The 14,764-nt window shown below is 44.7% G+C and overlaps 1 protein-coding gene across 1 annotated transcript in view; it reads right to left on the reverse strand.

Moving 5' to 3' along the window:
* Positions 1 to 14,764, reverse strand: part of LOC123993217 (unconventional myosin-X-like) — a 249,611-nt gene that overhangs the window by 192,797 nt on the left and 42,050 nt on the right. Inside the window, 5 exon segments of the mRNA XM_046295154.1 lie at positions 1,712 to 2,007; positions 5,383 to 5,517; positions 5,658 to 5,734; positions 8,927 to 9,073; positions 11,588 to 11,746. Of these exon segments, the coding sequence (XP_046151110.1) occupies positions 1,712 to 2,007; positions 5,383 to 5,517; positions 5,658 to 5,734; positions 8,927 to 9,073; positions 11,588 to 11,746 (814 nt within the window).

Below are 14,764 nucleotides of genomic sequence, written 5' to 3' on the forward strand. Positions count from 1 at the left end.
ACAGTATTGGACTGGTGTGTGTTCCTGTTCACAGTATTGGACTGGTGTGTGTTCCTGTTCACAGTATTGGACTGGTGTGTGTTCCTGTTCACAGTATTGGACTGGTGTGTGTTCCTGTCCTATAGTATTGGACTGGTGTGTGTTCCTGTTAACAGTATTGGACTGGTGTGTGTTCCTGTCCTATAGTATTGGACTGGTGTGTGTTCCTGTCCTATAGTATTGGACTGGTGTGTATTCCTGTTCTATAGTATTGGACTGGTGTGTGTTCCTGTTACAGTATTGGACTGGTGTGTGTTCCTGTTAACAGTATTGGACTGGTGTGTGTTCCTGTTATAGTATTGGACTGGTGTGTGTTCCTGTTCTATAGTATTGGACTGGTGTGTGTTCCTGTTCTATAGTATTGGACTGGTGTGTGTTCCTGTTACAGTAGACATGTTGTCTGTTCACAGTATTGGACTGGTGTGTGTTCCTGTTCTCTTTTGATATGGTGAATGGATAATAACAGGTTTGTGGTCATTTGAAAGGTGATTGGTCCAACGAAGGCCAGGAGTGTTTCAATTCACATGACCAGACAAGTATTGGACTGGTCCAGTCCTGTCAGTAGGACTGGTGTGTGTTCCTGTTAACAGTATTGGACTGGTGTGTGTTCCTGTCCTATAGTATTGGACTGGTGTTGTTCCTGTCCTCTAGTATAGGACTGGTGTGTGTTAACCTTTTGTCATGACAGTATTGGACTGGTGTGTGTTCCTGTCCTATAGGAAAAACTCCAGGCTCCAGAAAAAGATATATACATTTTGCCTGTCCACTTTTGAACCTGTGGTTCCATCTATTAGTCCACTAAACTACAGAGCATGTTTTGTGTGCTGTCTTCTCAGAATGTAGGTTTGAGTCATTTAAAGGATTGGTTAGGATGCTGTGTTTATAACTGTCCTCAAGTGAAAAACTAGGGGTCTCTAGTCATAGGACAGATGAAAAGAGATGCATCTGTTATAACATTTTGTCCTCTAGTGTAGGAGTCTCATGATCAGGAAGGTTAGAAAAAGATATATACATTTTGCCACACCACTTTTGAACCTGTGGTTCCATCTTTGCTGTGTTTATAACTGTCTTCTAGTGTAGGAGTCTCGACAGGAAGGTTAGGATGCTGTGTTATAACTGTCCTCTAGTGTAGGAGTCTCGACAGGAAGGTTAGGATGCTGTGTTATAACTGTCCTCTAGTGTAGGAGTCTCGACAGGAAGGTTAGGATGCTGTGTTATAACTGTCCTCTAGTGTAGGAGTCTCTACAGGAAGGTTAGGATGCTGTGTTATAACTGTCCTCTAGTGTAGGAGTCTCTACAGGAAGGTTAGGATGCTGTGTTATAACTGTCCTCTAGTGTAGGGGTCTCTACAGGAAGGTTAGGATGCTGTGTTATAACTGTCCTCTAGTGTAGGAGTCTCTACAGGAAGGTTAGGATGCTGTGTTATAACTGTCCTCTAGTGTAGGGGTCTCTACAGGAAGGTTAGGATGCTGTGTTAACTGTCCTCTAGTGTAGGAGTCTCGACAGGAAGGTTAGGATGCTGTGTTAACTGTCCTCTAGTGTAGGAGTCTCGACAGGAAGGTTAGGATGCTGTGTTATAACTGTCCTCTAGTGTAGGAGTCTCTACAGGAAGGTTAGGATGCTGTGTTATAACTGTCCTCTAGTGTAGGAGTCTCGACAGGAAGGTTACAACCTTTCTGGTTCTTGTCGGCCCCGGCCAGCAGAGCATAGAAGATATGATAGTTCCTCTCTCCAGGGTTCTGTCTCACCACACGGTTCTTTTCAAGTAAATCTGAAGGTGTGAAGTTAAGGAGAACACAGACAGTGTGAGAGTGTGAGAGTGAGACACAGTGTTTTAGGGATACAGTCGATGATACAGCCTCCTGGATGTTCCCACTCTGGGAGAAGTGGAGCTGGATAAACTTCCCAAAGCGGGAAGAGTTGTTGTTGTACACCGTCTTGGCATTCCCAAACACCTCCATGATGGGGCTAGAGACAGAGAGAGAGACAGAGAGAGAGACAGAGAGAGAGAGACAGAGAGACAGACAGAGAGACAGAGAGACAGAGAGTTACAGGCTTTGGTTTTTCCAATTATGTTTTGAGGTTGGACTTTAGCAACGTTAGCACGTAGGGCGCACAGATTGGTGTCACCTCGTTAGTCAGTATGTGTTACACCTGTGCTGGCTTGTCCATGTCGTTAGTGGGAAGGTGTTTCACCTGAGCTGGTCCAGGTTCTATTTAAGAGTGTCTGGCCCAGTGCTCCAGTTGTCTTGAAAGATGAGGAGGGTCGACACCTTTAGTTGTCTTGATAGATGTGGAGGGTCAACACCTTTAGTTGTCTTGATAGATGTGGAGGGTCAACTCCTTTAGTTGTCTTGATAGATGTGGAGGGTCAACTCCTTTAGTTGTCTTGATAGATGTGGAGGGTCAACTCCTTTAGTTGTCTTGATAGATGTGGAGGGTCAACTCCTTTAGTTGTCTTGATAGATGTGGAGGGTCAACCTTCAGTTGTCTTGATAGATGTGGAGGGTCAACACCTTCAGTTGTCTTGATAGATGCCAGGGTCAACTCCTTCAGTTGTCTTGTAGATGTGGAGGGTCAACTCCTTCAGTTGTCTTGATAGATGTGGAGGGTCCACTGCCTTCAGTTGTCTTGATAGATGTGGAGGGTCAACTCCTTCAGTTGTCTTGATAGATGTGGAGGGCCACTGCCTTTATTAATAATAATAATATATGCCATTTAGCAGTGGCTTTTATCCCGACTTTACAGTCACTGCCCAAGCCTGAAGTGGGGTGGTAGTGGCTTCGAACCCACTTTACCCTAGCCACTGCCCATGCTCTACCAACTGAGCTACAGAAGGACCAGCTTCCTTTAGTTGTCTTGATAGCCATGCCCAAGCCTGACACCTTTAGTTGTTGTAGTGGCTTCCTTTTGTCTTTACCATAGCCACTGCCCAAGCCTGAAGAGGGGTTGTAGTGGCTTCCTTTCATCTTTACCATAGCCACTGCCCAAGCCTGAAGAGGGGTTGTAGTGGCTTCCTTTGTCTTTACCATAGCCACTGCCCAAGCCTGAAGAGGGGTTGTAGTGGCTTCCTATTGTCTTTACCATAGCCACTGCCCAAGCCTGAAGCGGGGTTGTAGTGGCTTCCTATCCGTCTTTACCATAGCCACTGCCCAAGCCTGAAGAGGGGTTGTAGTGGCTTCCTATCCTCTTTACCATAGCCACTGCCCAAGCCTGAAGTGGGGTTGTAGTGGCTTCCTATCCACTTTACCATAGCCACTGCCCAAGCCTGAAGTGGGGTTGTAGTGGCTTCCTATCCACTTTACCATAGCCACTGCCCAAGCCTGAAGTGGGGTTGTAGTGGCTTCCTATCCACTTTACCATAGCCACTGCCCAAGCCTGAAGTGGGGTTGTAGTGGCTTCCTATCCTCTTTACCATAGCCACTGCCCAAGCCTGAAGCGGGGTTGTAGTGGCTTCCTATCCTCTTTACCATAGCCACTGCCCAAGCCTGAAGCGGGGTTGGTGGCTTCCTATCCTCTTTACCATAGCCACTGCCCAAGCCTGAAGCGGGGTTGTAGTGGCTTCCTATCCACTTTACCATAGCCACTGCCCAAGCCTGAAGTGGGGTTGTAGTGGCTTCCTATCCTCTTTACCATAGCCACTGCCCAAGCCTGAAGTGGGGTTGTAGTGGCTTCCTATCCACTTTACCATAGCCACTGCCCAAGCCTGAAGCGGGGTTGTAGTGGCTTCCTATCCACTTTACCATAGCCACTGCCCAAGCCTGAAGTGGGGTTGTAGTGGCTTCCTATCCACTTTACCATAGCCACTGCCCAAGCCTGAAGTGGGGTTGTTTGGTACCATACAGTCCACAGTCAAGGTTTCCAAGCCACTGCCCAAGCATTCAATGACATCCAGGGATTGGTGCAACAAAAATGTTTATTCTTCTTATATCTAGCAAATAAATGATTCCCAATCAACTTAAAGCATAGAATACTTTATATCCTCTTTACCATTAGCCACTGCCCAAGCCTATGTCTGAAGTGGGGTCTGTATGGCTTCCTATCCTCTTTACCATAGCCACACTTCCCGAAGCCCAACTTCCTGCCTTTATCCTATCCACTTACCACAATACAATGAACAGGCAAGAAGGGGGGTTGTTTGGTTACCATAAGTCAACAAATCAAGGTTATCTCAATCGGTAAACATAAATCATCCAGGGATATGGTGCAACTAAAAATCATTTACATTCATTTTTATATTTAACAAATAAATGATTCTCCAATCAATAAAGTTAGAATCTTTTATGGAAAATATGTCCAAACCTGCCTGTATGTCTGTATGTCTTGATAGATCTGAATGGTCAAAAAACTTTATTTGTCTTGATAGATCTCCCGGAGGCCCAACTCCTGCCTTTATCTTGAACACACTTACCACAATACAATGAACAGGCAAGATGTGGGGGCCAAAACTTTAGTTGTCTAACAACAAATGAATAGGGTCAATCAGTTGTCTTGATAAATCATAAAGGTCGTACCTAATATTTCATCATTTACATTCATTTTTAATATGTTTACACAAATATACATGGAGCTCCATATGTTGTCTTTGATACAAAGATGTGGAGGGTCAAATCTGCTCTTCAGTTGTCTTGATAGATGTGAAGGGTCAACACCTTTAGTTGTCTTGATAGATGTGGAGGGTCAACTCCTTTAGTTGTCTTGATAGATGTGGAGGGTCAACACCTTTATTTGTCTTGATAGATGTGGAGGGTCAACTCCTTTAGTTGTCTTGATAGATGTGGAGGGTCAACTCCTTTAGTTGTCTTGATAGATGTGGAGGGTCAACTCCTTTAGTTGTCTTGATAGATGTGGAGGGTCAACTCCTTTAGTTGTATTGATAGATGTGGAGGGTCAACTCCTTTAGTTGTCTTGATAGATGTGGAGGGTCGACTCCTTTAGTTGTCTTGATAGATGTGGAGGGTCAACTCCTTTAGTTGGCACACCCTTTATCTGATTTCCCTGGTTTCGTTTTGCTCCACTTTTAGGTTTACTTCCTGTCTTTAAATTGTGTGGTTTTTCCTTCTCTTTGTCTCTTCTTGGGTAAATGTAGTGGGCACTCATGGTGGGTGTCTTTTAGGTCCCAGTTGTTGTTGCTAGTTAACTTTCAGTGGACCCCCCATGAGTTTCTTTCAGAACCCCTCCTAAAACCCCACCTGTTTGGTTCTGGTTGTTGTCAGTGACTCTGTTAGTTTCCTCTTCTTTTTGAATCAACATGTTTGTTTTTCTAGCTGGGGAACGTAACAAGAGGCACACCGACCATCAAACCTGTATGGGTCATGGATGTCCATAGAATCAATCAGTTACCTGCTCTGGATAATGGCCTGCTCCACACGGGTGCTCCTCTCAGTGTGGGCTGTCCCGGCTGAGTTCTGTGACATCACAGACAGGAACTGGAGCAGCAGCTTGGTACTCTCGGTCTTCCCTGCTCCCGACTCTCCACTGGAGACAGACAGACAGATATGACTCCACACCGGAGACAGACAGATATGACTCCACACCGGAGACAGACAGATATGACTCTACACCGGAGACAGACAGATATGACTCCACACCGGAGACAGACAGATATGACTCCACACCGGAGACAGACACAGATATGACTCCACACCGGAGACAGACAGATACGACTCCACACCGGAGACAGACAGATACGACTCTACACCGGAGACAGACAGAGCGACTGACTACACCGGAGACAGACAGATATGACTCTACACCGGAGACAGACAGATATGACTCTACACCGGAGACAGACAGATATGACTCTACACCGGAGACAGACAGATACGACTCCACACCGGAGACAGACGATATGACTCCATACCGGAGACAGACAGATATGACTCTATACCGGAGACAGACAGATATGACTCCATACCGGAGACAGACAGATATGACTCCATAGACAGACAGAGACGGAGACAGACAGATATGACTCCATAGTGGAGACGGACACAGACAGATATGACTCCATAGACGGAGACAGACAGATATGACTCCATACTGGAGACAGACAGATATGACTCCATACTGGAGACGGACACAGAGCGATATGACTCCATACGGAGACAGACAGATATGACTCCATACGGAGACAGACAGATATGACTCCATACTGGAGACAGACAGATATGACTCCATACTGGAGACAGACAGATATGACTCCATACCGGAGACAGACAGATATGACTCCATACTGGAGACAGACAGATATGACTCCATACGGAGACAGACAGATATGACTCCATACTGGAGACAGACAGATATGACTCCATACTGGAGACAGACAGATATGACTCCATACTGGAGACAGACAGATATGACTCCATACCGGAGACAGACAGATATGACTCCATACTGGAGACAGACAGATATGACTCCATACTGGAGACAGACAGATATGACTCCATACTGGAGACAGACAGATATGACTCCATACTGGAGACAGACAGATATGACTCCATACTGGAGACAGACAGATATGACTCCATACTGGAGACAGACAGATATGACTCCATACGGAGACAGACAGATATGACTCCATACTGGAGACAGACAGATATGACTCCATACCGGAGACAGACAGATATGACTCCATACTGGAGACAGACAGATATGACTCCATTCCACATTTTGGAGTTACAGCCTTGAAATGACAAAACAAAAACAGGTTTTTAGAAATGTTAAAAAATGTATTAAAGATAAGAATCAGACAGACAGTATTCAGACCCTTTGCTGTGAGACATTGCTATGAGAAATTGAGCTCAGGTGCATCCTGTTTCCATTGATCATCCTTGAGATGTTTCTACAGTGATGACTGACTCCAACTGTGAGTAAGATTCAATTGATTGGACATGATTTGGAAAGGGACAGACTGATATGAATCCACAGTGGAGACAGACACAGAGCATTTGGAAAGAATGGGAGAAACTCCCCAAATACAATTCCACATTTTGCTAACATTACAAGAAGATTTGTTCTGAAAATGACAAAACAAAAAAGGGTTTTGAAATGTTGAAAAATGTATTAAAGATAAGAATCAGAAAGCTTATTTAAAAACCTGTTTTCGCTTTGTATTCAGACCCTTTGTCTACGGGGTATTGTGATGTCATTGAGCTCAGGTGTCATCCTGTTTCATTGATCATCCGGGATATTTCTGTCAACTTGGAGTCCAACTGTGGTAAATTCAATTGATTGGACATGATTTGGATTGTGATGTCACACCTGTCTATATAAGGTCCAAACAGTTGACAGTGCATGTCAGAGCAAAAACCAAGCCATGATGTCAACGGGGAATTGTGATGTCAGAGCTCAGTCAGACGGGGTATTTGTGTCGAGGCACAGATCTGCGGAAGGTATTGTGATGTCAAAATATGTCTGCAGTATTGAAGGTCCCAAAGAAGACAGTGGCCTCCATCTTTCTTAAATGGACAAAATGTATTTAAAAAAACCATGTATTAAAACTCTTTTGAGCTGGTCCTTGGAGAACAGTAGCCTTGGTTAATGCTATGGAGGTGAACAAGAAACACTGATGGTCACTCTTGACAGAGCTCCAGAGTTCCTCTGTGGGGATGGTGGTGTCCTTCAGGTCTACTGGCTGGGTCCCCCATCTCTGGGCACTCCACAAATCAGGCCTTCATGGTAGAGTGGCCAGACTCCTCAGTAAAAGGCACATGGCAGCCCGCTTAACAGCCAAGGGGGTTTGCCAAATGGCACCTTTAAAGGACTCTCAGACCATGAGAAACAAGACTCTCTGGTCTGATGAAATCATGAAGATTGAACTTTTGGCCTGAATGACCAAAAAAAGCGTCAATAATCAGTTTTTAAATCTGGCACCATCAGTAGATAATGTCATGGTGGGAGGGTTGGACTATAACAGTATCTTGTAGGGGATGTCTGTCTGGGAGGGTGGGACTATAGTCAGTATCTTACATAGATAATGTCTGTCTGGGAGCAATGTTCAGAGTATCTTACATGAAAACCTGCTGGGAGAGTTGGACTCAGGACTTCAGAATGTCTGTCTGGGAAGGTTCACCTTCCAACAGGACATAGATAAGCACACAGCCAAGACACTGTCAGAAGATAATGTCTGTCTGGGAGGGTTGGACAAGTCTCTGAATGTCTGTCTGGGAGTTGGCCCAGCCAGAGCCTGGACTTGAGACTAAAATATCTTACATAGATAATGTCATTCAACCTGACAGAGATTGAGAGGATCTGCAAGAAGAATGGGAGAAACAGTATCCCCAAATACAGTGTAATCAAGTTCCGTGTACCTGGGAGCTTGTAACATCTTACACCCAAGAAGATTTGAGGCTGAAATCACTTTTGCCACATTTCAGTGCTCAACAAAGTAAAACTGTAGTGAAGGGTCTGAATACTTATGTAAATGTAATATTTCAGTTTTTGCGAACATTTCAAAAACCTGTTTTCAAAATTTTGTCATTACTTTGTGATGTCATTCGGGGTAGTTGTGATGTCATTGAATGAGCCAATGTTGATGTCAAATGACTAATGATGATAAATACAATCCACGGGGTATTGTGATGTCATTCGGGGTATAAATGATGTCATTACCCCTCTCTTCCAGATGATGTCATTACGGGGGTACAACCTGTATAATGTAACATCTCTCTTCAATATGAGGCTCCAATCCTGCACTCACGAACATACATTACATGTGACAAAATGTATTTAAAAAATACCATGTATGAAAAAACTAGGTGTTGGAGTCTGGTCTCTTGTGACTACAGTAGCTACTAGTTAATGCTATGTCCCCAAGGCCCTGGTGAACTGACCTGATGAGAACACACTGACTGTCATGTCTCTTCCAGAGTCATTCAACTGTAACACTCTCCTCTGTATTGGCCACAGCGAAGATATGAGGGGGCAGCTCTCCCAGGTGGTGTCTACTATACAGGTCTGCCTTCTGCTGGGTCATCAGACCTGGGATCTGCTTGTAGGGGTTCACAGCTGCTAGGATAGAGCCTATGTTGGTCTGAGACAGGGGAGACAGGAGAGGAGACAGTGGAGAGAGGAGGAGAAAGGAGCCTCACCAAAAGAGCCACCTGTCTCCTTTAACAGCCAATACACCAAGTCACATTTCTGTCAAATAAATGCCTGTTTCAAATGCACGACAGGTCTGAATTAATTGTTTTACAATTTTACCATGAATTGTTTGATGTCTGGCAGTTTGATGTGTTACATTAAATAATTCAGTAATGACTCCAAAAAAATTACAATAATCAGTTTTTAAATCGTGTCTTACATACAGTAGATAATGTCTGTCTGGGAGGGTTGGACTATAACAGTATCTTACATAGATAATGTCTGTCTGGGAGGGTTGGACTATAACAGTATCTTACATAGATAATGTCTGTCTGGGATGGTTGGACTATAACAGTATCTTACATAGATAATGTCTGTCTGGGAGGGTTGGACTTACTGCAAGTATCTTACATAGATGGGTCCTTCTGGTGCCATTAACACCGTCTTACAGTGCCTCTGGTGTTCAACCTTATTCAGTCACCCCCCCTTGAACTTTCCACTGACCTTTTGCCACATTTCAGTCTTCAAACATAAAGATATAAAACTGTATTTCCAGGCTCTGAAGAATCAACAACAAGTGGGACACAATCATGAAGTGGCCTCCCTACCATTTATTGGATATTTCAATTTTTTTTAACAAATCAAAAACTGAAAAATTGGGCATGCAAAATTATTCAATCACTCTTTACTTTCAGTGCAGCAAACTCTCTCCAGAAGTTCAGTGAGGATCTCTGAATGAGCCAATTTTGACCTAAATGACTGTCCCACTGATGATAAATGACAATCCATTTGTAAGTCGTAATCATAAGAGTCTCTAAATGACTTAAATGTACCTGCACTGTGATAGTCTCAGAGGTCCGTTAAAAGCGCAGAGAGCATCATGAAGAACAAGGAACACACCAGGCAGGTCCGAGATACTGTTGTGAAGAAGTTTAAAGCCAGATTTGGATACAAAAAGATTTCCCAAGCTTTAAACATCCCAAGGAGCACTGTGCAAGCGATAATATTGAAATGGAAGGAGTATCAGACCACTGCAAATCTACCAAGACCTGGCCGTCCCTCTAAACTTTCAGCTCATACAAGGAGAAGACTGATCAGAGATGCAGCCAAGAGGCCCATGATCACTCTGGATGAACTGCAGAGATCTACAGCTGAGGTGGGAGACTCTGTCCATAGGACAACAATCAGTTGTATATTGCACAAATCTGGCCTTTATGGAAGAGTGGCAAGAAGAAAGCCATTTCTTAAAGATATCCATAAAAAGTGTTGTTTAAAGTTTGCCACAAGCCACCTGGGATACACACCAAACATGTGGAAGAAGGTGCTCTGGTCAGATGAAACCAAAATTGAACTTTTTGGCAACAATGCAAAACGTTATGTTTGGCGTAAAAGCAACACAGCTCATCACCCTGAACACACCATCCCCACTGTCAAACATGGTGGTGGCAGCATCATGGTTTGGGCCTGCTTTTCTTCAGCAGGGACAGGGAAGATGGTTAAAATTGATGGGAAGATGGATAGAGCCAAATACAGGACCATTCTGGAAGAATACCTGATGGAGTCTGCAAAAGACCTGAGACTGGGACGGAGATTTGTCTTCCAACAAGACAATGATCCAAAACATAAAGCAAAATCTACAATGGAATGGTTCAAAAATAAACATATCCAGGTGTTAGAATGGCCAAGTCAAAGTCCAGGCCTGAATCCAATCGAGAATCTGTGGAAAGAACTGAAAACTGCTGTTCACAAATGCTCTCCATCCAACCTCACTGAGCTCGAGCTGTTTTGCAAGGAGGAATGGGAAAAAATTTCAGTCTCTCGATGTGCGAAACTGATAGACATACCCCAAGCGACTTACAGCTGTAATCGCAGCAAAAGGTGGCGCTACAAAGTATGTGGTCCTGTGTAGCTCAGTTGGTAGAGCATGGCGCTTGTAACGCCAGGGTAGTGGGTTCGATCCCCGGGACCACCCATATGTAGAATGTATGCACATATGACTGTAAGTCGCTTTGGATAAAAGCGTCTGCTAAATGGCATATATTATTATTATTATATTAACTTAAGGGGGCTGAATAATTTTGCACACCCAATTTTTCAGTTTTTAATTTATTTAAAAAGTTTGAAATATCCAATAAATGTCGTTCCACTTCATGATTGTGTCCCACTTGTTGTTGATTCTTCACAAAAAAATACAGTTTTATATCTTTATGTTTGAAGCCTGAAATGTGGCAAAAGGTCGCAAAGTTCAAGGGGGCCGAATACTTTCGCAAAGCACTGTATGTAGATAATGTCTGTCTGGGAGGGTTGGACTATAACAGTATCTTACATAGATAATGTCTGTCTGGGAGGGTGGGACTATAACAGTATCTTACATAGATAATGTCTGTCTGGGAGGGTGGGACTATAACAGTATCTTACATAGATAATGTCTGTCTGGGAGGGTGGGACTATAACAGTATCTTACATAGATGCAGTCCTTCTGGTAGCGCAGGTAAAGGTTGTACATGATGGCAGCTTCATGTAGTTCTGCCAGAGTAGACATGTCCTCTACTCCATTAATACTGGTGGGGTGCATAGGAAACACCTCGTCTCTGCTCAGCTCCCCCTGCTGCAGGTATATCACCTGAAACACAGAGACACAACAGGTAGTTAGTTTTACTGCAGCAGGTGCATCACCTTGGTATATTCCCTGTACAAACTCCTTACCCGGTCAACCAGTGGAACTGGTATTAGACTGGATTCCAAGATGAACAGAGAGAATAAAGGAGAGGGATATACATTTCTCTAACGGCGTCACTACAGAGACCCTGGTTCGATTCCAGGCTCCGGCCGTGATTGGGAGTCCCATAGGGCAGCGCACAATTGGCCTAGCGTAGTCCGGGTAGGCCGTCATAGTAAATAAGAATTTCTTCTTAACTGACTTGCCGAGTTAAATAAAAGGTTAAATAAAAGGTGAAATATAATAGTTCAGATCTATGTTAATGAGTTGGTGTCCATCGTTATAAGGAACTGGACAATATCCTGAACTTAGAGTTGAGGAGTAGAACGTTTTGACAAATAGGAAAGAAAGAAAGTGGAAACTAGTCAGTAACAGTAGTAATCAGTAGTCAGTAACATCAGTTCCTGTAATGGTGTGCCCAACACAACACTTACATCAACGTAATAAATCAGGAAATGTGTTATCTATGACGTCAGGCTGGCTCTGGCCCATGTGACACCATGCTAAACCATTGGACAATTACAGGACAATAGCAGCAAGGTCGGGAGTCGGGACGATAGCAGCTAGGTCGGGACAATAGCAGCTACGTCGGGACGATAGCAGCTCGGGACAATAGCAGCTAGGTCGGGACAATAGCAGCTACGTCGGGACGATAGCAGCTAAGTCGGGACAATAGCAGCTAGGTCGGGACGATAGCAGCTAGGTCGGGACAATAGCAGCTAGGTCGGGACAATAGCAGCTAGGTCGGGACAATAGCAGCTAGGTCGGGACAATAGCAGCTAGGTCGGGACAATAGCAGCTAGGTCGGGACAATAGCAGCTAGGTCGGGACAATAGCAGGACAATAGCAGCTAGGTCGGGACAATAGCAGCTAGGTCGGGACAATAGCAGCTAGGTCGGGACAATAGCAGCTAGGTCGGGACAATAGCAGCTAGGTCGGGACAATAGCAGCTAGGTCGGGAGTCGGGACAATAGCAGCTAGGTCGGGAGTCGGGACAATAGCAGCTAGGTCGGGAGTCGGGACAATAGCAGCTAGGTCGGGAGTCGGGACAATAGCAGCTAGGTCGGGAGTCGGGACAATAGCAGCTAGGTCGGGAGTCGGGACAATAGCAGCTAGGTCGGGACAATAACAGAGTCGGGACAATAGCAGCTAGGTCGGGACAATAACAGAGTCGGGACAATAGCAGCTAGGTCGGGACAATAGCAGGAGGTCGGGACAATAGCAGCTAGGTCAGCTAGGAGTCGGGACAATAGCAGCTAGGTCGGGAGCAGCTAGGGACAATAGCAGCTAGGTCGGGACGGGAGTCGGGACAATAGCAGCTAGGTCGGGACAATAGCAGCTAGGTCGGGAGTCGGGACAATAGCAGCTAGGTCGGGAGTCGGGACAATAGCAGCTAGGTCGGGAGTCGGGACAATAGCAGCTAGGTCGGGAGTCGGGACAATAGCAGCTAGGTCGGGAGTCGGGACAATAGATTGGCTTCCTGCCAGACCCCCACTCCCTCTGGTTGATAGTCACCCGGCAGCAGCCCATCCCATATTAGACAGAGGACGGACAGACCACACACACACGGTTCAGTCAGCAGAAAGCCATTTTTTTAAAAATCTAATTGTTGCAGTGTTATTATAGGTTTCCATACTGATCAATCTAATTGTAAATACAGATGTATTTTAGTCAGAACTTGTAACAATCTGTATCAGACAGAGCTCCATAAAGGCCTAATTGGTGGAGTGCTGCAGAGATGGGAGAACCTTCCAGAAGGACAACCATCTCCACAGAGGAACTCTAGAGCTCTGTCTGAGTGACCATTGGGTTCTTGGTCACCTCCCATGTCCAATCAATTGAATGCTACAGGTTGAATCAGCTCAAGTTGTAGAAACATCTCAAGGATGATCAATGGAAACAGGATGCACCTGAGCTCAATTTAGAGTATCATAGCAAAGGGTCTGAATACTTATGTAAATAAAGTATGTTTATGTTTATTTGCCAAAAACAAATCTAAAAACCAGTTGTTGCTTTGTTTTTGGGTATTGTGTGTAGATTGATGAGAATAAAATGTATTTAATACATTTTAAATTAGGCTGTAACCTAACAAAATGTGGTAAAGGTCAAGGGGTTTGAACACTTCTCAAATGCACTGCATTTCCCTATAACATCTAACAATGTCAAGCAGACAACCAAAGAAAATTAACAACAAATGGTTTGATGAAGAACGAAGTTGAGAAACCTAAACCCAACCAAAAACAGAGACTCAGAAATCCTGAGCCTTCGCTATGGTGAAATCACTAAAACAATACAGACATACATCTGAAAGAGAGGACGACCTCTTCACATAATCAACACCAGGGAAAAATAAGGAGCATTCATATGAGGGATACATTCACACAACTGGAGATGGAGCTGGTAGAGCTCCTACAGCATTTCAACACCAGACAGCACAGACCCCAACACCTCAACTACAGACAGAGACAGCACAGACCCCAATACAACACCCCCTCAACTACAGACAGAGACAGCACAGACCAACACAACTCCCCCTCAACTACAGACAGAGAGATAAACAGCACGGACCCCAACACAACACCCCCTCAAAGATAGACAGATGTGGGTGTATATGTATGAGACAGACAGAGAGAGGTGTCTGTACTCTGGTGAAAGAAACAGCAACAGGAGGGGGTGAAGAAACAGCAACAGGAAGGGGTGAAGAAACAGCAACAGGGGGGGGGGGTGAAGAAAGAGCCCAGCTGAAGGAGGATGGGCAAAAGCTGCGATGCGACAAAGAAGAACTCATGAGACCTGGCCATCCCCCAAGATAAGCCAACAGAACAGCCCTCTGCAGACCCAGACTACAGGCAGGACAGACAAGATAGCAACCACCAACCCATCAGACCGCCCCCACCCCCGATAACCCCCACTGAGGACACA

Source organism: Oncorhynchus gorbuscha, linkage group LG01 (genome assembly GCF_021184085.1).
Source record: "Oncorhynchus gorbuscha isolate QuinsamMale2020 ecotype Even-year linkage group LG01, OgorEven_v1.0, whole genome shotgun sequence".
Lineage (NCBI taxonomy): Eukaryota > Metazoa > Chordata > Actinopteri > Salmoniformes > Salmonidae > Oncorhynchus > Oncorhynchus gorbuscha.